This window comes from Brassica napus, chromosome C5 (assembly GCF_020379485.1).
Source record: "Brassica napus cultivar Da-Ae chromosome C5, Da-Ae, whole genome shotgun sequence".
Lineage (NCBI taxonomy): Eukaryota > Viridiplantae > Streptophyta > Magnoliopsida > Brassicales > Brassicaceae > Brassica > Brassica napus.
This window is the reverse complement of record NC_063448.1, coordinates 7,318,654-7,344,976: the sequence shown is the minus strand read 5'-3', so window position 1 is coordinate 7,344,976 and position 26,323 is coordinate 7,318,654. Positions and strand designations below refer to the sequence as shown.

The 26,323-nt window shown below is 33.7% G+C and overlaps 3 protein-coding genes across 3 annotated transcripts; 2 read left to right on the top strand and 1 right to left on the bottom strand.

Moving 5' to 3' along the window:
• Window positions 1-9: 9 nt before the first annotated feature.
• LOC106398444 (nucleolin-like) lies at window positions 10-1,077 on the bottom strand. The gene has a single exon (XM_013838996.1). It carries the CDS (start codon window positions 1,075-1,077, stop codon window positions 10-12), a length of 1,068 nt encoding a protein of 355 aa, XP_013694450.1.
• Window positions 1,078-10,402: 9,325 nt separating this feature from the next.
• Window positions 10,403-12,033, top strand: LOC106402273 (CRAL-TRIO domain-containing protein YKL091C). The gene is made up of 6 exons (XM_013842971.3): window positions 10,403-10,630; window positions 10,719-10,974; window positions 11,213-11,249; window positions 11,326-11,443; window positions 11,543-11,653; window positions 11,743-12,033. Exons 1-6 carry the CDS (start codon window positions 10,439-10,441, stop codon window positions 11,884-11,886), a joined length of 858 nt encoding a protein of 285 aa, XP_013698425.1. The 5' UTR covers window positions 10,403-10,438; the 3' UTR covers window positions 11,887-12,033.
• Window positions 12,034-12,156: 123 nt separating this feature from the next.
• Window positions 12,157-14,298, top strand: LOC106402271 (aspartate-semialdehyde dehydrogenase). Its single transcript, XM_013842970.3, has 7 exons — window positions 12,157-12,850; window positions 12,957-13,043; window positions 13,129-13,173; window positions 13,250-13,345; window positions 13,452-13,553; window positions 13,832-13,986; window positions 14,085-14,298. Exons 1-7 carry the CDS (start codon window positions 12,290-12,292, stop codon window positions 14,164-14,166), a joined length of 1,128 nt encoding a protein of 375 aa, XP_013698424.1. The 5' UTR covers window positions 12,157-12,289; the 3' UTR covers window positions 14,167-14,298.
• The last annotated feature ends 12,025 nt before the right edge of the window (window positions 14,299-26,323 follow it).

Below are 26,323 nucleotides of genomic sequence, written 5' to 3'. Positions count from 1 at the left end.
GCTTAGGATTCAGCCTAACCTCTCAGCAAATAGACTTGCAATTGCTGACCTCTTAAGTATCTTGGAATACCCTGTCCTCTCACACTTATGGTCATTGACGTATGTCTTTACCATCAACTTCTGTTTCCTCCTATCATACGAACAGTAGACCATCCAAGGACATGGAGCCTCATCATCTCTCATCTCAGCGGCACATTTTGCCCCCATCTTCAAGCTACTGGATCTGTAGTACTTGATGTTGTATCTGGTTTTCAGGGTATACCTGAGACAAGCATGTTTGAAGTCCTCAACATCTGAAAATGTCTTGCCTAGCTGAAGGAGCTCCTCTGGATCAGTGTCTTCTTTGTAAGCTTGCGCAGGTATTATCTCCTCTTCATTCTCATCATCTGATGACACAGGATCAGGGATTTTATCATCATCCCATGCATCATCATCCCCTTCGTCTTCATCAACCTCACAATCATCATTTTTTGCTTTATCACCAACTTCCTCAATGCCAGCAATACCGTTCTCATCTTCACTACCATCATCACCTATATCCCCAAATTCCTCTTCTTCATTTACCACAATCTGGAGAAATTCTTCTCTGTCATCACCATCATCACCTAGACTCTTCTCCGAGTTTACCTTCTGCTTCTTCGATTGTCTAGCAGACACAGGCGACCCACCATATGAAGTTCCCCGCCTTGTCTTCTTCGCAACTGTTGATGCCAACATCTCAGACTCTGGCCATTCTTCTCTGTCATCACCAGAAGGAGCCACATTTACCTTATGCTTCTTCGCAACTCTAGGAGACAGAGTTGAACCACGCCTCGTGGCCTTCTCCGGAGATGGCGACCCATATGAAGTTTCCCGCCTCGTGGTCTTCTCCGGAGATGACGCAGGCGACCCATATGAAGTTCCCCGCCTTGTCTTCGACGCCTTCGACGCCTCTGTAGATGCCAACATCGATATCCCTTCAACACTTTTACGGATCCTCGATCTCTCCGGCGATGACAAACTCACAGAAGCATCGCGTTCTCCACCCTTCTTCGACTCTTGAACTGCTTCGTTACCCCCGTAATCGAAATTCCTCATTGCTCCGAAAATCATTACCTCCCTTCCATTCCTTGTGAACTTCGTCTTTACCATCTCCTCACATCACAAGAAAAATCCCCAAATCAATTTGAGAAATTAGGGTTACGTCCAAACACGGGTTTCGTTTTATTTGATTTCAATCAAACACATCTTTTGATCAATAAAAATAAACATGTGTGGTAATCTTCCGAAAAGTCCACTAGCTCAGTGGCAAAACCCCCTAAGGACCACGAGTGCACGGGTTCGAGTCCAGCCAATAACAATTTTAATTAAGCAAAACAACGTCGTCTTGAGATTTTGTTTTTAACAAAACAATTGGATGAAACGACGTAGTTTCACTAAACGGCAGTAATTAACGGTGAGTTAACATTGTCTTAACTGTCGGTTAACGGTGTGTTAATCTGGTAAGTCAACCGTAAGTTTGTGAATAAACTAAAAAAGTCAACAAAAGATCTGGGTTTTATTGGTCAGGCTCGAGTACAGGTTTCTTTTGGCAATTTCTGCAAAGTTCAGTGTTTTTTTGGCCGATTTCTCATATATATATACTAGTGGTCTGCGCGCCGGGTTCATATGTGTTATTCTGAAATAAATTTTCAATTTATTTTATGGTCTTAGTAAAAAGACTATGTTCAAAAAGTCGATATTGAAAGTATGTTAAAAGAGAATGATATCTTTTCTGATTATAAGTAGAGTAGCATAAGTGTTTGTCTTGATCGAATTAATTAAAAATAGAGTAAAAAGTCAATAGATGTGACAAAGTTAATTTAGTTGAAATTTAAACATTCAATAAAGTTAATATTCGAGAAGGGAAAATGTAAATAGTTATGTTTTTTTTTGTGATTATCTTGTTTGAAAGAATATAATAAATAGTTTCGTCCTCTTAATGTAGTAATAATCCTCGCATACTTTGTTTATGTAAAAGATGTTAGGAAATAAGGGAAAACATTTATATATTTTATTTTTATAATTAATACGACGTATAATTTGATAACATAGATTTACACAGACATGAAACAATAAGGAAATGGAAGAGTCGAGTAATGGTCGCGTCTTTAGGGTTTGGAGAGATAAGATTGATATAGGCCATTTTAATTTTTAGATCAGTCTATAGGAAAGCTCCTGTAACTTAAAAACAACTTTTATGTTGGCTGATTTTCTGTGTCAACGTGAGCATCCTCTTCATTGAGGATGTCCAACTTTTACTATTAGAAGATATTTATTATTAAAGTGTGTTGTCTTTCATAAGCCTGTAACAATATTAATCCTTACATATAGAGATTGGACTAATATTACCCATAACCAACCCGAAAACCGGGTATCCGACCTGATCGTATGTTGCCTAAATATCTGAACGGTTTTTTTTTCAAAATCCGAAAACCGAATGAGTATCCGAACATATCCAAACATATATATGTAATATAATTTCATAATAGCATTAATACCTAAAGTTAAAATTATAAATCAAATATATTAATTTTTGGATATTTATAGATAAAATGGATGTTTTGGATAAAAAGTACTCAAATAACGTTGTATCCATGGTTACTTTCCGAAAAAATAACCAATTCGAACTATATAAATTGAGTATTTTGGTTTTTAAGTTATTTTTGATAAGTTCAAATGGATAATATCCATACCTGAAAAGGTATCTAAATTCTCATGCATACTTACATACATGTCAATTCAGATTGTAGTGAATGATTTGGTTTCCACTGTTAAAGGTTTTGCTGCCAATAACCTCATCGGAATTGCTAAGCTCATAGAATTCTCCTTCTTTAATGAGGGGCTTGAAAGTGATGAAGTGCTTGAAAGTGTTTAGTCTATGCACTGCGATGGATTCATTGATCAGGGTAGACTGCAAATCTAAAATGTGATTGGAGAGCCGTAAAGTTAGGGAGGTTTTGTGTAAATCTACAACAGATTAAATGATAGAAGCTTGAGTATGATAACTTTCCCATCGAGCAAAACCATGTCTACATTTATAAGCTCTCCTCCTTTCTTCCTAAATGGGACGGGAAGTGAAGTTGACAGCGGTTACGCATCATCATTGAGAAAAGTGGTAACTTATGTGGCAACAAAAACAGTCTTAGGACTGTATGTAATATTGTTATAAAAAATGTCCAGATAATATCATACGAACATAGACAGTTATATTTTATTAGTCATTTAAATTTGAGTAATAGATTAGATATCCAAAGATAAAAATGGTTTAGTAGATTAGATTTTTGCTGGCAAAAATAAAATAAAATGTTAACTAAAACAAATAAAATATTTGTTTACAACTTTTAAAAATCAAAGCTGTAAATCCAAACACAATGACAAAATCAGAGCACAAAAAAGCTCTAGATGTGAAGTTTTTAGTACATATAAGTAAAATAGGCAACAACTGCATAGGGGAGAGACCAAGGTAAAAAGCAAAATCAAAACTTCATACATATACTAAACAGAGCCATCTTTAGAAGAACTTATGGTTTGGCCTTAATCTTATCGTTGCTGTGAAACTTCCTTCGAGCATCTACAGCTTCTCTGTAGAAGAAAGAAAAGATACTTCAACTCTCTTGAGAGAATGATTTAAAAAAAGACAAAACATCGCGAGGGTTTCAAACAAACCTGAAAGCATCAATGATCTCCTTGATTTACTCTCTCGTAAAAAGCATTGGATGCCTTATCAAATCGCTGGAGATTCATTGATAACTCAGTGAATTATAATGTTTCAGTGTTCAAAGGCAAAGGCTTTTTGTAATAGAATTGAGATGATTTTTACCTGTAGCAAATGAAGAGCAGCACCTTCTCGGAAACATTCTTTAGGCCAATCAGGTTTCAGTTCTCTGCAGACTTTAGCATCTGATAAGGCATGTTTAACTTGTCCTAATCGCAACCAACAGAGGCTTCGTTTAAGAAGAAGGTATGATCTGTGGGGTCAAACCAATGGCCGTTGTTCAAAGAAAATGCCACAGAATCACAAAATGGACATAAGCTTTAGAAGTAGTTTTAATGTTGAATACTTGTGTGTAAGCGTCGATGGGAATATGGAATGCGTCTTGTCCTCTTGCTTTTGCTTCTGTGCCTTTCCCCTTTGCTTCTGGAGAGAGCTGTGGAATATATAACAGTGTGCTTTAAAAATTCCATGCAAAAGAGATGCATTTTGATCAAACTTCAAAGTATGAAGTACCTCAGGATTCAGAAAGGTCTTTCTAAATCACAGTCTTTCCAGATTTTGACTTGTTGGAGTTCCCCTCGTGATTTTTTATTTGATTCCATGTGAGCGGGAACTCCAACAAATGTCCAGTTTAAAACAGTTTCAGGTTTTGTTCACAACATGAAGAGAGTCTCAACAATCTTTATGTTCTCTCTTAGAGATGCAACTTCTAATGGCTTATTGCCATCCTGAAAATCACAGCCATGTGAGGATTTGTGTTTATTTTTAAAGAGCTGATTGTTACGTTGAGGTTACCTCGTCTTTCTTATTAGGATCAGCTCCAGCTTTAAGTAAACAGTTGCTTAACCCAAATCTCCAACATTAGCAACTGAGTTCACCACCAGCAAAAACATTAGCTTTGGCACCTGCCTGTAATTAACAAAATAAGAACCAAGCTTGATCTAAGATGTATAGCAACTGAAACAGCACAACACTCAAATTAGGAACATCTCAAACCTTGACCAACAGCTCTAAGCATGCCATAGAACCAGCCGCCACTGCTGATAACAACGGCGTGACATTATCTTCGGTCTCGGCGTTAGGCTGCAAGACCATGAAAAAAATCAAAATTAAAACTACGGTTTAGATGGAAATTCAACTAAAGATATGCATTATACACAAAAGTTTACATCGACATTGTGATCTAATAAGTCATGGCCAGCATCCCAAATCAATGGCGTGCCGACTCACTTTGAGAATCAACAGGAACACCTTTGGACAGCAATTCCTTTAGGAACTCGATTTACCCTAATGATACACAAAACAGAACACTTTGTGATCTTAGAAAGCGAAATGAAATAAACAACAGGCTTATTAAAAACAAACCTGTTACAGCTGCATAATGCAATGCATTCGCCCTGAATCCAACTCCTTTTAATCTCGAACTGAGTGACGATCTCACGGTCGCCAGCAACATCGAGCAGAGATCGTCTCTCACGTTGAGACCCACCAACTGGGGTTGCTTTATCATCTTTTCCATTACGACTATCAAATTTGCGTAGTGAAGCTCCACGCCGGATCCGCCCAGAGTTGTCTCCGACAGTTTCAAAAGTCTCGAGCTTTCATTCACCAAAAAAAAAAAAGTCTCGAGCTTTCTTCAAGAAAAGCAGAAGACGTCGACGCCGTTTTGAGTCTACCAGAAAACAAAAAACACAAAACCTATTCTATAACTGGGCCATAAATGTTTCAGAAAGCCCAAATCAAAAAACATCCTTCAACGAATGAGAACGCGACAAGTGTCAAAAAAAAACCCCAAGGAGAGACTTAAGTCTACTTTATAGTATTAGATATATTTTTTAAGAACTGATGAAACCCACAACCAAATCTGGCAAAAAGAGAATTGGGCCACAATTTAACCGAACTTAACCACATAAATTGAACCGGTACTCGTATCCCGGTTGAGTCATATTTGAAGTGGCTCGCATTACGACGACAAAAGAAAGAATTTGAGCCGCGGTTTGTATACTAATTAAGAATACTGTGGCCGAGCTTATCTCACACTCGCAGCACTACAAGATGTTCTTCTTCCTCAATCTGCTCAAGGAATCTATAATAATAAAGCAGAAGAGAAATTCTCCACAATGTGCCACGTCATCCCTCCTATCCCCATTTTGTGACACGTGTCGAGCAAAGAGAGAGCTCTTTTTCCTTTTGCTTCTAATTCGCGGAGCTTCTTTTTTTTCTGTGTTTCTAACTCGCGGAGGAGTAACCGGGCTTTCTGGTCCGCCTGGTGTTTAGGTTTAGTTGTACGCTCTTCTACAGTTTGACGCCGTAACTCATCGTTAGCCATCTTCTCCGATGAGATTTTCTGTAACGTTTCTCCCTTTCTTAAATTCTTGCTTTAATTCAATCATTAAACTCCACCCACCTCTCCTCCCACTCCGTCTCATTTATTCAGATTCACGTCTGTAACATATACAAGCTCGACCTATAAATAAGTGTTCTGGATGTGATGAAGACCTACACCGTTCTAATCTCTTATAGCCTAAACCATCTTTAAAATAGGGCAAGAGGCAATCACCCAAAACCTTTCATGACTTGCTATCATATTCGTATCACTTCTTTTTCTTCTACCGCCTGAATTAACTCTAATCATCCACTCCTCGGCAATTAAATAGTTTTTTCTTAATGACGGCATCAGTCATAGCAGATTAGCAATCGATGAATTCCTCATCCTTCCAGCTTCCATGTGTTCCTCATCAATTTTTTACACTACTATATTTATGAACACGAAGACAAGTCTCTGCTCATCTTTCGTCTCGCAATCTTTTTCTATTATCGCAATCTTCTATTATAGCTAGAGAGAGCAGCAATGTTTTTTTTTCTCTAAAAAATGCATTATAGAACTTGAATTTGGTGAAAAAATTGACTAAAATTTAACATGATCTAACCCAAAATATAAAACAACAAAAAAAAACTAGAAAAAAATAATAAGGACGAGAAAAAGAAAATTCATTCACTATATTCTTTTTTGACGTTTCATCAAAACCAACCAATGGAAATAAAAACATAAAAAAATATCATGGATTCTTTTTTAACATGGATATTTTTTTTTATTTTGTGGTTACCAAACTCAAATTTAAAATATTCACATGATAACTGAAAGAAAAACACAACAATAATTATTACATAATCAAATCACAATTTTTTTAAGAAAGTAATAATTTCTCATAAATATATTTATATTAGGAAAGTAGAATATTGTTTTTCACATGGAAACACATCATCAAGTAAAGAATCACAAATTGACACATCATCAAAAAATATAAATATTATAAAATATATCATATTTAAAAATTTAACAGAAAACATGAATTTTATCATCTCCATTAAGTTCATTATTGTACCTTTGAAATTTACATTTATTCAATTCTAAACTTTATTAGACTATTTACTATCTAATTATATAAAGTATAATATTCTCTTCTTTTCTTTGAGCCACGTCATCAAATAAGGAAACAGGAGGTTGACACGTGTCTGGTCATAAGTAAGTTTCGTTGCTTTTCATTTCTGTTTGTATTGATGATGGGCTTTCACGAGTGTGTAATGTTTGGGCTTAAAATTATGTTATTTGGACTGAAAAATAAACTAAAGTTTACCGATTATTACCTTTGCCTTCTTCAAGAATGATGAAGGTGAGTGGTTTGGTGGTTTTGCTGTAAACATAGGACGATGTGGAGCTCCGTTGGCTGAACTTTGGGGAGTGTATTATGGTCTTGTGGTTGCTTGGGAGAAAGGAATTAGGAGACTGGAGGTAGAAGTTGATTCGAAGGTGGTGGTGGAGTTTCTTACGACAGGGATTGGGGATACGCATCCGTTGTCTTTCCTGGTACGGCTGTGCCATGGCTTTTTATCGAGGGACTGGTTAGTCCGTATTGTTCATGTGTATTGGGAAGCAGACTGCTTAGCTGATGGGTTAGCTAACCTTGCATTTTCTCTTCCGTTTGGTTTTTATAGATTAGATAATGCACCTATTGAGGTTGTTGATGTATTGCAAGAGGATGTTGTTGGACCTCCCCGGCCAAGACTAACTCATGTGTAGACTGAAGTTTAATTTTGAATAAATATTGGGAGCTTGCTCCCAGTTTCCTACCAAAAAAAAGAATAGCGACCCTTGAATTCTAAGGTTCTTCGTTTTCTTCGAGTTCAGATTAGGTCAAGCTTCAATAGAGTTTCTGAAAGGTTGTGTGAGACAAATCGTCTTGAGAAATCCCTGGGTTGAACTCTATTCGTGTCGCTTCGTCTAAAATTATTCTCCTCTGAAACGTCATGGAATTTATAGATCAACTTCACTTAAAGGTTTTATCGCCATACACAAAAGATTTCTCAATTCTAATCCACATAGAAGACCACTCCCAGAGTTGATGAAAAAAAAACAATCCAGAAGGTAAAAGCTTGATTTCTTTGAATTCTGGATCTTCATGATAAACTGATTTGTCATTTATAGAATGTAGTAATTGGCTATAGCTTTTCTACAGGGAACTGCAAATACTTTTGCCCATGATTCCACCTGGAAAACAAACCAGCTTTAGAAATCAGGCCCGATTAGCTATTGTCTGAACATGTTTCAGGTTTACAATTGACTCCAGAAGTTTACTTGGAGAGATTTGTCTCAGGGATACATTCAGCCACAAGATTTTCCAACACCGGAAAGATCTAACAAGTCTCGGATCAAACCTGTGAGATTCCTAGATATTAAAAGTGACTGAAGTTATAGAATTTAGCTTTTAGGATGTATCGTCTGTAACAGAGCTTGAAAGTCTATGACTTGGAGTTGTATCTCTGAGAATTAGCCTCGCATTGCATCTGCCCCATTTTCAAGTATTTGTCTCGACGAGGTTCGAGAAAGCTAACGCTTCTCAGGAGATGTTTACCTGAGGTTTCCATGAGAGGAGATTTAAATTTCTTTATATATATGAAGAAACATGGGATGAAAAGAAACAGAGGAGGAGGAGGAGTCTTAAACCTTACAAGCACAACTACAGTTGCAATGAACAAGGTAATGATCGCACTTTGCTTCATTTACTACTTTGATGGTCCTTAAACATCTTTTTGATCAATCTTGCGATGTCTTCACATTTTTCAAAAAACATATATATAAGAATGAAAAATAATTCATAATTTGCATTGAATTTCAACTGTAGTGACAAATATATGTATTTTACTTCCTTTTATAATAAAAATATAACAAACACTAAAATGAAAAATAATTACATTAATGAAAAAATAAAAAAAAAATTTATTAATTTATGAAAACTTTGATTTCTAATAAGAACAAAAGAAACAATAGAAAAAATTAAAATTATTTTAGTTTAGAGTAAACTGCATATTTTTACACGTATATGAAAATACAATATATCTTTTAATTGATCTTCACTTGCTTAACATAGATTAATATAGAGAAAGGTAAGTTAATAACAACATCAATTACAATAATTGATGTTAAATACAAATATTTTGTATCATTTATTAATAAATGTCTCAAATTAATATCATTTGTTTTTCTGATACTATTTATGTAATAAAATATGATTTTTTTGTAGTGTATCATACACATCTCTTGCAAATATAAACTTAAAACACAAAATCATACAAAAAATAATAACTTAAATCACAAGTAAAGTATATCCCGCCCGTAAGGCGGCCGACCCTAATGTTACATGAAAGAAAACTTTTTCTCTCTTCATTTGGTACGTGATGCTATAAAACTCTTTTATCTTAAATGATTATAAAGTTATCTCATGGCATTCACAAAATTGTAGTATGAAAGTTAAAACATGTTCTTATCACATTATAAACATTATGTTGAATTTAATTAAACCAACAATAAAGCTAATAATGGTTCTTAAGAAATTTGTTTGCTTTATAAAATTGAAAAATCCAAACTGACTTTTTCATAAATAATGCAATGGCTTTCCAAAAATATAAGTGAACTAAATAATTTACTAAATTTTACACCATCAACGTGTTTACATCTATTACAGGAACAAGTCACTATTACATACATATGTCAAAAACATTAATAAGTTCTACTAAACTAGCCAGAAAAATTCACCACTATTTTAGAGCCAGATAATTAGAATTCAAGTGACATATCAACACAAACAATTTCAAACACATACAACTCATTTGACCGCACAATCAACAACTATCCCGCGCGTACATACCACCCGTAAACAAATAAAAACAAATAATAATAATGCATAACTCTTAATTTTTTGGACCATTTAAACATTCAAACACTAAGCCTTGGGGCCGTGCACATTATTTAATTTTGGTACTGATTTATTTATTTAATTTATTCTCTCATTATTAGAAATTTTTGAACACAACTTTTGTTTGAGCTTTTCCACTAGTTTAAATTTCCAAAAGAAGCAATCAAACACGTTAGAAAGTGGATTTGGTAATTAAGTCATTGAATAATCGCAGCTGTGTAGTGATTATAATAATCTTCAAGGGAATCAAATAAAAGTCAAAATGATAGAGAGAGATTCTCAACTTCCAGGTCTGTTTTTGCCGCGAACCGGGGTAAAGACACACGAGTACACAATCCTCTGTCCGGTCTTTTTGATATTTTTCAGGCTTCTGTCAACATCAAAGCTATTTACTTCAACTGACTTATTCGTATGTGCGTACTAGGTCTAGTGTGTGTACAACACCAACATGGCAACATCCCCAACACACAAAAGGCTGTCTCTCTTTCTCTCTCTCCCTCCCTCCCTCCCTCTTTATAATCTTTGCAGAAGCCTTTCGATTTCTGAAGATCTGAGAGCCCAAAAGACAATGGAGGAAAGTCAAGAACTTGCTTTGACCCAGTTGAGAACATCGGTCGAGAAACTCTCTTCTTCCACAGAGGTAATTAAAGTTGTTGGTGTTCTTTTAGCCATTCTAATCCATATCAGAAAATCTGATTGTTTTTGTTATGTTTTTTTTCATCTGTAAGGGATATGAGAAACCGACGTTGATGAGGTTCTTGGTGGCAAGATCGATGAACCCAGACAAGGCAGCAAAGATGTTTGTAGATTGTCAAAAATGGAGAGCCTCCATGGTTCCTCCAAATGGGATCCCAGACTCAGAAGTGAGGGATGAGTTGGAGTTCGGAAAGATCTGTCTTCACGGTCCAACCAAATCCGGACACCCCTTGGTGCTTGTCTTATGCTCTAAGCATTTTCCTGCCAAGAATGCAGTTAACTTCAAGAGTAATCACTTCTCCCTCTGTTTAAGACTTCTTTGAATCTAAACTGTTCATTGAGTTGATAAGTATTCTGTTTGGGAACCCCATGGAAGCTTTCAAGTTCTCTTGTTTTTTTGAGTAGTTTCATTTAAATCCATCTGATTCAGTTTACTACAGACGCGGAAAAGGTTAAAGTTTTTTGAGTCAGTGTATTCTTGAGATTAGTATCTATGGAATAATCTATCATGTGTTTGGTGTTGCAGAGTTTGTTGTTTATGTACTGGACAAAACAATTGCAAGGTATTTACACTTCACTGAAACTAAAACATTTCAAAACGCTAATATTCCAGTTTCTTTTTGGTACATATGGTTTCAGTGGCATCAAAGAAAAAGAAGTAGGAGATGAGAAGTTAGTAGCCGTTTTCGATCTTGCAAACATTACGTACAAGAACCTTGATGCTCGTGGACTAATCACCAGCTTTCAATTCTTACAAGTAAGCATCTCATTTTCCTTCCTCTCTCTAAAAAAATTGTAGATCACAACCAAGAAAACTCAGCATCTTGTATTTAAATCTTGAACATGTTTTGTCCAGTCTTACTACCCGGAACGCCTTGCAAAATGCTACATGTTGCATATGCCTGGATTCTTCGTGTCCGTTTGGAGATTCGTCTGCCGTTTTCTAGAGAAATCTACTCAAGAAAAGGTTTTGATCTCTACTCTTCTAGTGATGATTTCCACATGTTCTTGAGCAAATCTTAAGAACGTTACCATTTTTGTTTTGTTGTTGTATAGATTGTGATAGTAACGGATGGAGAAGAAGAGATAAAGTTCAAGGAGGAGATCGGAGTAGATGCCTTGCCGGAAGAATACCGTGGCCGAGCTAAGCTCACACTAATCCAAGATGTTCTTCTTCCTAAGACTGCTCCAGAAATGTGAACAAGTAAACAACAATCATGTTTTAACTCTCTACTTGGGAGCAAATTATAAAACACTAAACCATGCTTTAATCCATAATTATTAATTTCAGTACTACTTTACTCTTCTTGTTCTGTAATGATTAGAACAAAAAATATCGTTATAACTCTGTTAATCCATGCTTTAATCCATTAAAATATAGTTATAACTCTGTTGCTCACCGCTTTCAAACATCCTAGTGTTTCACCGTTCCATACATAAAAAGCGTGTTGTTCTCATTTACTATATTAAAAAAGCCTGATGTGAAAATGATTAGTACTCTCTAAAGTCTCAACCTGTCTTCTATCATCGCCGCCGCCAAAACCTCTGTCTCTCTCTCTCTCTCTCTCACCTCTTCTTCCTCCTCCTCCTCGCGACGGCGACAATGGCGACACTCACTCATCAAACCCCACAGACCCATTTCCTCTCTAAACTTCCTCTCAGAACCAAACCCAGAGCCATCTCCGCAAGAGTCAAAATGTCTCTCCAGGAATCCGCGCCCTCTCTCGCCGTCGTCGGCGTCACCGGCGCCGTCGGACAAGAGTTCCTCTCCGTCTTAACCGACCGAGACTTCCCTTACAGCTCCGTCAAGATGCTTGCGTCCAAACGGTCCGCCGGGAAACGCGTCGCCTTCGACGGGCGCGAATACACGGTGGAGGAGCTCACGGCGGAGAGCTTCGACGGCGTCGACATCGCGCTGTTCAGCGCCGGTGGATCAATAAGCAAGGCCTTTGGGCCACTTGCTGCTGAGAGAGGAACCATCGTCGTTGATAACAGCTCTGCTTTTAGAATGGTTGACGGCGTCCCGCTTGTGATACCTGAAGTGAACCCTGAGGCGATGAGAGGGATTAAAGTCGGAAGTGGTAAAGGGGCCTTGATTGCGAACCCTAATTGCTCAACTATTATCTGTTTGATGGCTGTTACGCCTCTTCATCGTCACGCCAAGGTTCGATTTTTTTTTATGAACTCTCAAATCAATGGAACGACGACGTTCTCAATGCCAAAGTCTGCGTCTTTGTGCTCTGTGTAATGATCTTTTTGGTTTGTAACAGGTGAAGAGGATGGTGGTTAGTACGTATCAAGCAGCTAGTGGTGCAGGTGCTGCAGCCATGGAGGAGCTTGTGCAGCAGACTCGCGAGGTTTGTTTTCTATTTAGACATTTTTATTGACTTTGGTCTTAACGGTTGTGATTCTGATTCTTCTTTTGGGTTGGTGTTGTCTTAGGTTTTAGCGGGCAGACCGCCGACTTGTAACATCTTCGGGCAGCAGGTGAATACTCCTCTTCAATTTGGTTATAGAATTATGTTTTGATTCTGAATTTGATGGTTTTGTATGTTTTCTACAGTATGCATTTAACATGTTCTCCCATAATGCTCCGATTACTGAGAATGGTTATAATGAAGAGGAGGTGAAACTTGTTAAAGAAACAAGGAAGATCTGGGTGTGTGTGTTTACTTAAAGAGCTACTACATATCCACTTCACTGTGATCTTTTTTTCAAAATGTTGGTAGTGTTAAGAGGCTCTTTGCCTTTCTTGCCCTTCCCAGAATGATACAGAAGTCAAAGTAACGGCGACGTGTATACGTGTTCCGGTTATGCGTGCTCATGCAGAGAGTGTGAATCTACAGTTTGAGAATCCCCTGGCCGAGGTAGTTTTAATACACATTAAACCCGTTTTGCTACTAAATTTGTTATTCAATAGTTATTTTGATGCATTGGATAGTTCTATATGGTATCAGCGTTATTAAGGCTTAGATGGTTCTTGAGGCACTTGCAGAGTTAAACCTCGCTGAAGTTGTTATTTTGACTTGTTCTGCTAGCTAGCATGTTCAGAACTTGGGAATAAATGAGTTTTGTGATTCTATTCTTGTAATCAGGTTGTTTTTCTTTCGGGATCATAACGGTTTTTGCAACTGTAAAATAACAGAACACAGCAAGAGAGTTGTTGAAGAAAGCACCAGGAGTTTATATTATAGACGACCGCACTTCTAACACATTCCCTACTCCACTTGATGTCTCTAACAAGGACGATGTCGCGGTTGGTAGGATCAGGCGAGACGTGTCTCAAGATGGCAATTACGGGTAACCCAAAATAAGCTTCACTCTTTCTATTGAACCGATTGAGATTTTTTCTATTTGGTTTATTATAGTGGCTATAATAATAACTTTGTGAATTTCAGGTTGGACATATTCGTATGCGGAGATCAAATACGCAAAGGAGCTGCGCTCAATGCTGTTCAGATCGCTGAGATGCTCCTTTGATTTCGATTCCCTCACTTGGCATGACATCTCTGTATCAGATTTGAGCCAAGACTTTTGTCTCTTTTTTTTGTTTCCCTTTGACGAATTTTTGTTACTTTCTTATACACGAAGTTGTCTCTGAAAATTAATCCATCCCTACGCTTAAACCTTACCAGTTACCGGTTCGAACCAGTAACTGGTTCGAACCAATACCGGTTTGGTCAATGGAAGATTCAAAGGTTGATTGTCTGTAGTTTTTAAAATGGTTTTTAGATTTTGTTTTTGAAAAGCTACTTTATTTGCCTTTGTTAAAAATGATTCTCTAAAAACTAGGGCAAATAACTATCTAATTGTACACAAAAACCAAAATCTGTATTTTTTTAGATTTCTGCCAGTTTCTTACTGTGACTTTTTTAGTTTTTTTTATTATGCTTTTTTATTTATTATTTTCTTTTTAATGGTTTTTCTTTTCATTTTGTTTTTTGTTACTGGTCTTTCTTTTCATGTTTATCTCAGTTTTATGCCTCCTTCCCACTCATACGTTCACCTCACCCATCATCAAATAATTTTTTTTTTTGTATTTTATTAATATAAAATAAATGATTATACATACAAGTAGAACAATTGTTTTTAGAGCTTTTCATCTCAATACTCAAAACCATTTGATCATACTTGTAAACTATAAGAAGTTTTCTTACTTGTAATTAAAAGAAGTTCTCTTACTTGTAAATTAAAAGAAGTTCAAAAATATTTTAAAAGGAAATTATATTTTAAAATTTACTATTTTAATTAATTACTATAGAAATTATTTTAGAAAAAAAAACATCAAATGTATGATATTAATTTTCTATAATGCCTAATTACTTGTATAACAGCACTTGAGATCAAATATGAAAGACATTTGAGATCAAATTAATATATATTTATATGGAATTTACGATAGTTTTATTTTGTATTTATGTTTTGTTTAAAAATAAATTTTGTAAATAAATTTACGTGCATTTTAATGACAGTGTCTTATATTTTACTATTTTCAGAATAAATATTTTACTATTCATAATATTTTTATTTTATTAATTTTAAAAATAAAACTAAAATCAAAATCTAAAACAATCATTTATGTTTTTCAAAAAAAAAAAAAAATCTATTACAAAACCAAAAACCAAAAATCATAAACTAAAATCTAACACTTAAAAACCAAAATCCAAAAACCAAAAACTATAATCTAAAAACTAGGAAATCCATCGTCACCTCGGTTTATCAGGTGGTCTTGGGAAGTTCAGATTGCTTTAAAATAGGTCTCGCCACAGAGGATCAAATCTTATGGTCCCTCAATTATTCTACGCACTAACCAGTCACCAGTAGGCTCCACATTGTCCTTCCTTTTCGCTTTGTAGTTTAGTTAGCCCGTACGATTCCTGCGAATATTTTATTTTTCTATTAAGATTGAATAAAGTGTTATCCAATACGATCAACTCCTTCGCCAAGAAGGTTAGTTACTTGGTCTTTATATCATTATACCCCACATCAGAAAAAGATGATAAAAACCGAAAGTAATATCGTGATTATGAAAACGAATATCTCTCTACTTTCTGTTTTAATTGGCTCTTTAAATATTTAACCTACTGGGTGGTTTTTCAGATATAAGTATTTATAAAACAAATATATTATAATAATTGATTGTTATTTATTATAATTATGAATAATTTTTTTATTTACATTTACGTTGGTTGTTGTCTTAAATATGTAAATATATTTGAAGAAAATTATGTATAACTTAATATATATTGTGTTTAGAATGAAATATAAAATAAACTAAAGTGTCTGATTTCAAATTACGTAAACTAATATAACGATAAATTTTACAGTCTCATGCATATATATATAAATTTTACAAAAAAACTAAATTATAACAGTTAGTTAATATTTTATTTTCATTTGTTAATATGTTTTGAGTCATCCTATAATTTACATTTATAAAATAAATTATTATTATAAAATTATATATTTTTATTGTAGTTAAATCTATGATTTTAGATATACGTTGGATTAGTCGAATCACTCATGTTTTGAATATATTGAGTTACATATATTCTTTCAAATTCAAACTAAAGTATAATTATTTTTATTATAATTAAGTAAAATAAAATTAATTTATTTATCTTTTAAATGTGCATGTAGTTTCATAATATTTATCTAATTATATGTTAATTTTTTTAAACAAAATATCAGAAAATAAAATGATGATCGATATGAAATTACATACATAATTAACTAATACATTTTTGAAAACTCATGAATACATATAAATATTTAAAATAATTAAAATATTCTGTAAATTCTAAATAATTTTATGCTTTAGATTTATTAAATGGTAAATTGAAATTTATTTTAAATAATCTTAAAACTAAGAATTCAGATTTTCTTTGGTTTTTTAATTATTGTCATATTAAGTTCCACAAACATAAAAACATAAAATTGAAAAGCAAATTTAATATTATGAAATCAAATAAATTTAATAATGATTAAATATAATATATCTACCTCGTTAAAGTATATAATATTATGTTATTTTAAATTATTTTGTAATTATTTGATCAAAAGATATTTATTGTTAATTCTTTTTATTTTTTAATATCTTTGTTAAATAATCAGTTTAAAAAATTGGGTGATTCTATTTTAAAAATCATATTATATACGTAAAATATAATTTATAGATTTTTTTACTATAAATGAAAGATATTATAGTCAACTAAATATATGAAAAATAAATAAAACATTTCAATAATACTAATTATAAAATAATTGTAGTCAGTTAAACATATATTAGTTTATGTAATCATCTAAGAAAATAGATAGATATATAAAAATTATTTATATTACTTTGAGAATATATATTTTTGTATTGTTTAAATTTATTTTTTAAAAGAAATAATATTTATTTTTCAAATATGAAGATTATGTGAGTGAATGTTGTTTTATGAAATCACATTATATGCAAATATATATTTTCATCTAATAAAATATAGATATAAAGAAATATTTTATTACTTCAAAAGTATATTTTATGTTATTTAAAAATATTTTTTAAATGGAATATTTATATTTTTGTCAACTTTTCTTTTTAATGAAATCATATTATATATACATATATTTTCGTTTTAGTTTTTTAAAAAAAGATTTATAAATGTTTCCTTTTTATTATACTAGGATTCGGATCCCCGCGAAATCGCGGGGAAGTTGTCTTAATTTCAACACTGCTTTAGTCAACTGCCGCAATGTCTCTATGACACCTCCTCTTCTCATCGCCATATCTACTGTGCAAGAGTATGGACTCGCCAGATTTACTCGGTACTACATCACTGCTTTGTTTCTATCACACTAAACCGTCTCAAGCATCGACGGTTCTTCACAGAATCGGCTCTACGGCTCTCCTACCTCTTTCCTCGTGGCCGTTACTATTCTGCAGAGTCGAGAATTTTAAAATCCATAAATCCCATAAAACGTTGATCGAAACGGGCTGATATCGAGATAACTCTATGTTAACACTATTATATGCTATTGAAATTAAGTTTTAACGCAATTATGGTATATAATTGTAATGATTATACAAATGGCTTTACTTCAATTTCGACATTGCTTTAGTCAACTGCCGCAACGTCTCTATGACACCTCCTCTTCTCATCGCCAGATCTACTATACAAGAGTGTGGACTCGCCAGATTTACTCGGTACTACATCACCGTTGTGTTTCTATCACACTAAACCGTCTCAAACATCGACGGTTCTTCACAGAGTCGACTCTATGGCCCTCCTACCCCTTTCCTCGTTGCCGTTACTATTGTGCAAGAGTGTGGATACGCTTGATTTTTTGCTACTACATCACCATTGCGTCTCCATCACGCTATAGCGTCTCAAGCATTGACGATTCTTCACAAAGTCGGTTTTACAATCGTCTAATCCTTTTCCTCATCGCATGAACTATTGTGTAAGAGTGTGGATCCGCCAAATTTGATTGATACTACGTCATCGTTGCGGTTCCATCACATTACGTCATCTCAAGCATCGACAGTTCTTCACATAGTAAGCTATGTGACCCGTTCACCGGAACTGCTATCTTCTACAGAGATTCATAGACTTTTCACCTTCAAAACCCATTTGTTGGGTTTTTCAACGTCGTTTTCGACTTCTTTGCGTTCCTTCGAATACATGCTTTAGGACTACAAATGAAAATTCTCTTTAAATCTTTTCTCTCCTTAGCCACATCTATCTTTCGTTATGTTTCAACTATTTTAGTTTATCAGTTTACTGTCGAGAATCTCTTCTCCGATGTTAACCAACTTAGCCCATATAAGTATTTGGTGTTAAAAAAAGAGCTGTATATTTAATATCAAAAAGAAAATTTAAATTAATATATAAAATGGTAAGTAATATATAAAATTAATATTGAAAATAACGTATAAATGGTATATTTAAAATGAAAAAAAAAACATTTTTCAAAATATTTTAAAACTATTGCATATTCATCACAAATAAAATGTACCAATGTACTATGCAAATTTTATGCTCAATATTGTTAAATATAAATCAAATGTACATATTAATTATGAATACGAGATTGATGGAATCCTTCAAATAATTTACAGTGTTAAAAATGGTATAATATATCTTTTGGTGGAAAATGAAATTAGATTGTAGGTTAAACTATGCGATCATTAGGAGAATACAAATGAAAGAAGATAATTATTTTATACCAAAATTTGGATCCTTTAACTGATGATATATGGTGTTGGAAACTTAATCCTTAAACAAAATACTTTTTGCAGTTCAGTGTGTATATATATTGAAATTTAGAACATGTTTTGGAAAATAATATAGCTTAGTACATTAAACTAAAAATATTGTAGAAATTAAAACAAAAGAAAGGTTTAAAATGAATGTTTGGCTGTATAGAAGAACATAAAACACCATAATCTTTGAAACTAAAAAATAAAGTATATCTTGAACTACTAAACAAAGAAACCACAAAATGTTTAAATATCTTTTAGAAAAGGAAAATTTTAAAATTGAACATATACGAATTGCGTTGTCGAACTTTAGTGTTCAAATGTATATATTGAGAAATAACCATTCAAATGTGAAACAAGAAAATAGTGGAACAAATAAATGTGCATATTGTCGTGCAACACATTTTTAATATTGGAATATAATATAGGAAATGAAAAAATAAGTGTTAAAGGTGTTAATTATTTGATTAAATAAGTGGTTACTAAATAAATTATATATATATTTAAATTTATAATTGGAATATAACCTTTTGATGAGTTTTACTTTTTTAAAATGTAGAGCTCTTCCGAAAATTGAAAATACTCAAAATTTGGGTCTTTTGGATCATTTTATACATTTCTAGTTATAGAATTTGAAATATTTTAATATTCTCTCAGTGAATTGGAATTCAGTTCCACTATAATTTAGATAATTATAATTAACATAAAAATGTTTAAAAAATCCTAAACTGAAAGCATTGTCAAACTAAAACCTACAATTGAGTTGTTGTGATATGAAATGAAATAAACAAATTTTAAAGGCAGCTGTTAATATTTTTTTACTATAACAAACAGTTATAGCCAGAAAGAATTTTCGGAAGAAAATAAGGTTTAACAATAGTTGTCTATTTTTCTTTTATTTTTTGTTTCATTTCAAATGTCTACAGTAGTTTCTAATGTTGGAAAATATTTTAAAATCATGTATGCCATCCTTCTTAAGAAACAGTAAAAACTTTATAAACTAATATTTAAAAAATTTATAAGTTAACTCAATCTTTACAAATGGGTCGTATCATACCAATGATATAATTTTATATATGTAGAAAAATAGAAATTAAAATTAACAGAGATTGAGTTTCCTTCATAATAATGTGACTGATATTATAATCAAGGTTTATGGTTTGAATAATCTTCATCATAATGTGACTGATATTAAGATTAAGGTTTATGGTTTGAATTACCTTCATCATAATGTGACTGATATTTATATTCACTGAATAGTGCATACACATATTTCGGGCCTTTCGAGTCAGGATCCATTCACACCCATTCGATTAGACCTGTTTGCATCTGTTCATAACTCGTTTGCACTCACGACCAGTTAAAACGATTTTGACAGTTTGGAAAATTGGTGGCACATGTTTTGTTACTTTTTGTTTGCACATTCTTCTATTTCTTAATAATCTCATATACTCATAACGATAGTATTAAGATAATAAAAGTAATGGACAAAAAAATTTCAAGGTGGTTATCTTGTCTTTAGTAAGATTCTTGTCTTTAGTAAGATTATTCCAGCATGAACACCATTTAATGGATTTTATAACTTTGTAATAAATGAATATCACTGAGAGAAACTCTTATCAAATCATATATCTTTCAGAGGGTTAGAGATGAGATGAGTTCGGTTCCTGTGTGATCGGGTTTAGCTTCCAGAAACGATGTCTCCTTCAGTTTCGTTTGCCGGCTTCTGATTCCGGCGTCGCTCCTTATCCCTCGGGGTTGACGGCTGGCTCTTTGCCGGTTCATCTGGCGTTTATATATAAGTGCTGACGGCGGCGGTGGTTAGAGATCTACGGTTCCTATACTTTCCTCCTTCCGATTGACTCTCCTTCCTCCATCTTATGAAAAACGAAGGATGAAGGATCGATTGTAGTCGATTTGTATTTTATGAAACGCAGATCTGGTGGTTTCGATTTCTGTGAGGTGGCTTGGGGTGTTCGGAAGAGATTCCGACATAAGTCGATGGATGCTATCTGAGAACTTCCAATACAGTTGTTGGATGTCGTTCTTTGGTTGTGGTCTTGATCCCGGTTGACTCCGGTGTGTTAGCTGATTTGGTTTGGTCCAGTGACGACGTTTCCGGCGGTGAAGATGGTGGAGGTTCCGGAAACACGTGTCTTCGTCTTAGCGTTCGGTGCAACACGTACTAATGTGTTGTCACGTTTGTGTAGGTTGGGCCAGTGTTGGGCTAGTCTGTAATTTGGGCCAGTGTTGGGCTCGGGTTGTAGTTTATGTTTGGGTTTGGTTGTTGGAACCCTTTCTTTTGGAGTTGTTTTGTGTAACAAACTTTATCAATAAAATTTTAGATGGAAAAAAAAGAATATCACTGAGAGAAAAAGTTTACATATCACCATGTGATCATAAAAGAATGTGTTGTTTAAATAAATAATTGTTCAAGGAAGAGTTTGTTTAAATAAATAATTGTTCAAGGAAGAGTTGCCAAGTATAAATTTATTGATGACATCAACAAAAGTATTTTATGTTCTTTAGTTCATAAAAGAAAAATTACTCCCATTAGATTGAAATTTTATTTTTCTATAAAAAAAGATGATGCCATGAGTACTTATTTTGGGTTTGCTATTATATATAGACTAAAATCTTCTATGTAGAGGGTTTGTTACTTTCCATATCCATGTCTTTTTTGTTTGTTAATTTTTTTTTTGTCTGGTTAATTATGCTATTACAAACTATGAAGAACATTACATAGACGATATTACAGTCGAACAGCCGGAATTCTACCTGCCTTATGAGGATTCATGTCTGACTACATCACCCTAAGCCGTCCTATGAGATCCATTCTTGACGGTACTCCTTGTGCCATGCTGAAGATCTCTTGTAAGTATTTTCTCCAATTTTCTGCATAATTCGCATTCTCCGGAAATTGAAACCCAGACCTCTTGGTGTAGAAATTGTGTCGCATGGGATTCGAACCCCAGACTTGGGTGTAGAAGCCTTTAAACCTTGACCACTAAACTATGGCGCTTCTACGATTTTTTTTTGTTTGTTAATTAGTGGTCATTTTTTCTTTATTTATAAGGACAAAAAGTTTTGAACAATCGTGTCTGTTAGTTTTTAAAAATATTTTGTATTTTTAATTGTAAACCCTTCACAATTTAAAATTTTATTCATTTTAAAATTACATTGAGGAAGTATATAAGTATGAGGAAATACTGAATTGACTTTATCAAATTGGATGTTATTGCAGGGTTCATAGTATTAATAACCTATTTGTCATTTTTTCATTGGCATAAGGTTGTGAAAAGGTTAGGGATGTGTCTATTTGCTAAGGTTGTGTATTTTCATTTAAGGAATTGTAATGGTTTTGATATTTTTAGAAAGTTGTGACTTATCATTCTAAAACTGTGTCATTCATTCAAAAAAAAAATTGAACTTTAAGTTGTATCTCATTTAATAATTAAAAGAACTACTTAGTAATGGTAATTTTGTTAAATTATTAATACTAATAACAAACTGTAAAGAAACTTATACATTTGTTTTCATATGTTTTATTTGGTCCTTAATATGATAATAGACAAAGACTAATAACCAGTGTTTAGAAAAATTTCTTTCAACGTTAAATATACACCTTTTTCTAATGCGTTAAATATACACCTCTTTAGACATATTGTTGTTTTAAAACATCATTAATAATTTATGTAATTTAGGTTATCCTTAGACGTTTATTACTAATTTAAATTTAACTACTTAATATAATTAACATTAGTTATAGAAAAGAAAAGGTCGCAACCGTTTAAAAGAAAAGCTATAACATATCGTTCATATATTGAAAATGAATGTCAAAGGGTACATCGTGTAAATATTAAAAAAAGGCATGTGAAAAAGGTGTGTGTTTTCAGAAATTAAAAATCATTTTGAAGAGTGTATCTTTCATAAATTAATTGAGACGTGTAGCGGTGCGTCGGAAGGACATGATTAAACAGTTTTTTCTCTTTCAACCTATGAACCAATCTACGCATAGACCTGGTCCATCCAACATCACGTCCATTCCTTTAATAGTGTTTTATGGTTGGAAAGAAAGAAAACTCGATCTCTAAAAAGATAGTCTAATTAGTCTTTTATATCCCACATGCAAACGAAGACGTTCCCTTTTGCGGCTAATAAACATTCAAATCATCCAATCATTTCCATCTAATTATTCACTTGTTAACTTTCAATCGACTGATTAAAATAACGATGGAAAAACGTAATTACAGCCTTCCGTACTTTTTCTTTATACATAATACTACTTGCCGTTGAATTATTTGTTAATTTGCTTATCATGTATCTACAAAGTAATAGCCAAAAGAAAATGTTTTGAAAATCAATTTCTTCCGTACTTTTTTTTTGAAGAGGCAAAGCGTTTAATTTGCCGCGACCAAACCGGTCAGAATCCAAATCAAACAGCGTTTGGAGAAGATTGTACAGAGACCAAAGCGTGTCTAACTGACAAGGCCGATTAGTGTTGAGTCTAGCCCATGGTTTGCCTTTCCCACTCCAGTCCACGAAAATTTTCTCCTCCCAAACCGTTTGTAAAACCAAAAGAAGTGTTTCAAAATTCATAATGAAACGGACACTAACATTCACGATGAAAACGACATCAACACTAAAGTATAACCAAACAAATAAAATTTTCAACATAAATTCAGAACATGTATGAAATAAAAGACGATATGTTAAATCAAAGAGTGAATAATTAATTTGAACCAGTTAATCGGCTTCTTCTCTGCATACTTCTACAATCTATTCACTGACATTTGAAACAATGTATCTCTATGTTTGGAAATTTGTTAAATACAAAATATCATTACTTCTATTCACTGTCGCACCTCTCTGAGATGAACTGAATCGTGAGTCTAACAGAGAGTAATCAAATAATGATGGGAAGTGTTAGGAGAAGACATCTAAGCCAAAAAATGTACTTACTATAATTGCAGAAACTCCTAGGAGACATTAAATTTGATAATTAGTGAATTGAAGAAAAAGAGCAACACCATCAGGTTTGAAATTATAAGAAAAAAAGAAAGGGCGAAAGGAACAATGATCTGCAGCAGAAAAACAAACTACAGATTTCGATGTCGAGGAAATGGAGGGAGGTTAAAAGCAGAAGGGAGAAGTTAAGAAAACGTGAAACATATCTGAAAACCGATACAGTCTCTCTTCAATATATAATTTTAGAAAAGTTGTAACTCTTAAACGAAGTTGATGAAGGTTCCACTGAAACACTAAGTGTGAAAAGATATACAAAAGTAAAGATAATTTCTACAATTTGTCATAAACTCTGGAAGGGATTTCCCTCTGCAACATCATGTGCGAAAAGAATTGTAGGTAACAGTTGTAAGCTTTGGTGGTTTTTACAACTTTTTATTATCAAATATATATATAACTTACTCTATTTTATGAAAAGGTTCAATCAAAGGGTCGTTAAATGGTAAAATCTCTGAAAAGATACAACTTTTCACTGAATGAACATGTTTTTTCCTTAATTGAACGGTTTTATTAAAGGTTTCCACTATGAAAGAGTTCAAGTACGGGTTTGATGGTTAAAAAATTCTGAAAAAATACAACTTTTCATGGAATAAACATGTTTGTTGTTCAAGTGAAACTATGACATCATACTCATGATCCTAAATAAAATCGTAGCCGTTAGATTAGAAGTTAGAAACAAACTTCACCGATGGATGTTAACTTTTTTTCCTATAAAAAATTGATGACATCATCAGGTTTAAAAAACAGGTTTGCTATTATATATAGATATGTTATTTGTAAATTTTTAAAAGGAAACTAAATAAAAATTCAATAATAGTATTTAAATGTAATATCTTTAATTCATTAAGGATATTAGTGTAATTAACCATCGTAAAAATTAACGTGAGTGCGACACATACAAAACTTGATTTCTCAAATAATATTACAAATATCCTCTTCGAATCTATGTTTCCTTTATCCGTTTAAAAATTCATTTTTTACTAATATAAAAAAAACTCTTCTAAATTGTGTCCTATAAATTATGCTTAACTACTTTTTAATACGTGGAAGTATCGTGGTCTAGTGTTTAAGGTTTAAAAGTTTCTACGTTCAGGAAGAGATTTTCATGGCGTAAGAAAGTACCGTCATGAATGGATCTCATAAGGCTACTTAGGGTGATGCAGTCAGACGTAAATCCTCATAAAATAGGTAGAATTATCAGATGTAATATTATTTATGTAATGTTTTTTATAATTTGTAATAACATAATTAGCTCGAAAAAAAAACCACTCACGTCACTAGACAGAAAAAAAACACTCATATCATTGAGAGTTACGGACCGTCCGATTAAGTTTCTAATACGGTGACGTCAGCAATCGGACATAAGCAATTCGAGATACTCGGAGCAGAGGACGTGGTCGCGGTAATAGAGGAAAAGGTCGTGGTAGGAGCAATAATGGTGAGAGAAGGAAAGAAAAGAGAGACTACTCTCAGATTGTATGTTACAACTGTAAGAAGAAGGGGCACTTCGCATCGGTGTGTATCGAGAAAAGAAGAAGAAGAGCTCAATAAGACAGAAACAGAAACTGTGGAAGCAGCTCTGTATATGCATGAAGTTGTCTTTCTCAACGAAGAAAAGGTTATACCTAAGAAACTCGAGATTGATGAGAAGGAAGAAGGAGTTTGGTATCTGGATAATGGTGCCTCTAACCACATGACAGGAGAAAGATCGTACTTCTCCGAGATCAACGAAAACATCAAGGGGAAAGTAAAGTTTGGAGATGGGTCATTCGTTGACATAAGTGGACAAGGGTCGATTCTCTTTGAAGCTAAGACAGGGGAGCAGAAGCTATTATCTGATATCTATTTTATTCCCGAGCTACGGAGTAACATCCTAAGTTTAGGAGAAGCAACCGAGCAAGGGTGTGATGTTCGAATGAAAAATAACTTTCTAACCCTTAGAGATCCTGAAGGTAGATTGCTCGTGAAGGTACTACGATCCTCAAACCGGCTCTGCAAGATGAAGTTACAAGTAGGAAGAGCAGTGTGCTTGCACGCGAGAATGGAGGAGGAAACATGGAGATGGCATGTGATAACCCGCCCTTCGGGATAAAAAAAAAAAAAAAAAAAAAAAAATGAATCTCGAGCCGAGCATTTGGGAGTCTAAGTATCAGGAGGAATGTTAAGTTTTGATCACATAAAACTTGACATGATTCGAAGAAAAGAGAAGACTGGTCGAACATCAACTTGGTGGTCGAACCGCGGGCGGTAAGGATCGATCGGCAAATTTCGAAGAATGAGGTGGTCAAAGAATTGTTGGCGAGGGAACTATGAGTCGAATAAGCTGCTCGACCATAGTTAGAAGATGTCTTAGATTGATCAGACGAA

Coding starts and splice junctions, on each gene's coding strand:
- LOC106398444 (XM_013838996.1), bottom strand. CDS start 1,077: ATGAGGAATTTCGATTACGGGGGTAACGAAGCAGTTCAAGAGTCGAAG.
- LOC106402273 (XM_013842971.3), top strand. CDS start 10,439: ATGGCAACATCCCCAACACACAAAAGGCTGTCTCTCTTTCTCTCTCTC. Junction 11,250..11,325: donor CTGGACAAAACAATTGCAAG/GTATTTACACTT, acceptor ATATGGTTTCAG/TGGCATCAAAGAAAAAGAAG. Junction 11,654..11,742: donor AGAAATCTACTCAAGAAAAG/GTTTTGATCTCT, acceptor GTTGTTGTATAG/ATTGTGATAGTAACGGATGG.
- LOC106402271 (XM_013842970.3), top strand. CDS start 12,290: ATGGCGACACTCACTCATCAAACCCCACAGACCCATTTCCTCTCTAAA. Junction 12,851..12,956: donor CTCTTCATCGTCACGCCAAG/GTTCGATTTTTT, acceptor GGTTTGTAACAG/GTGAAGAGGATGGTGGTTAG. Junction 13,174..13,249: donor GTAACATCTTCGGGCAGCAG/GTGAATACTCCT, acceptor TGTTTTCTACAG/TATGCATTTAACATGTTCTC.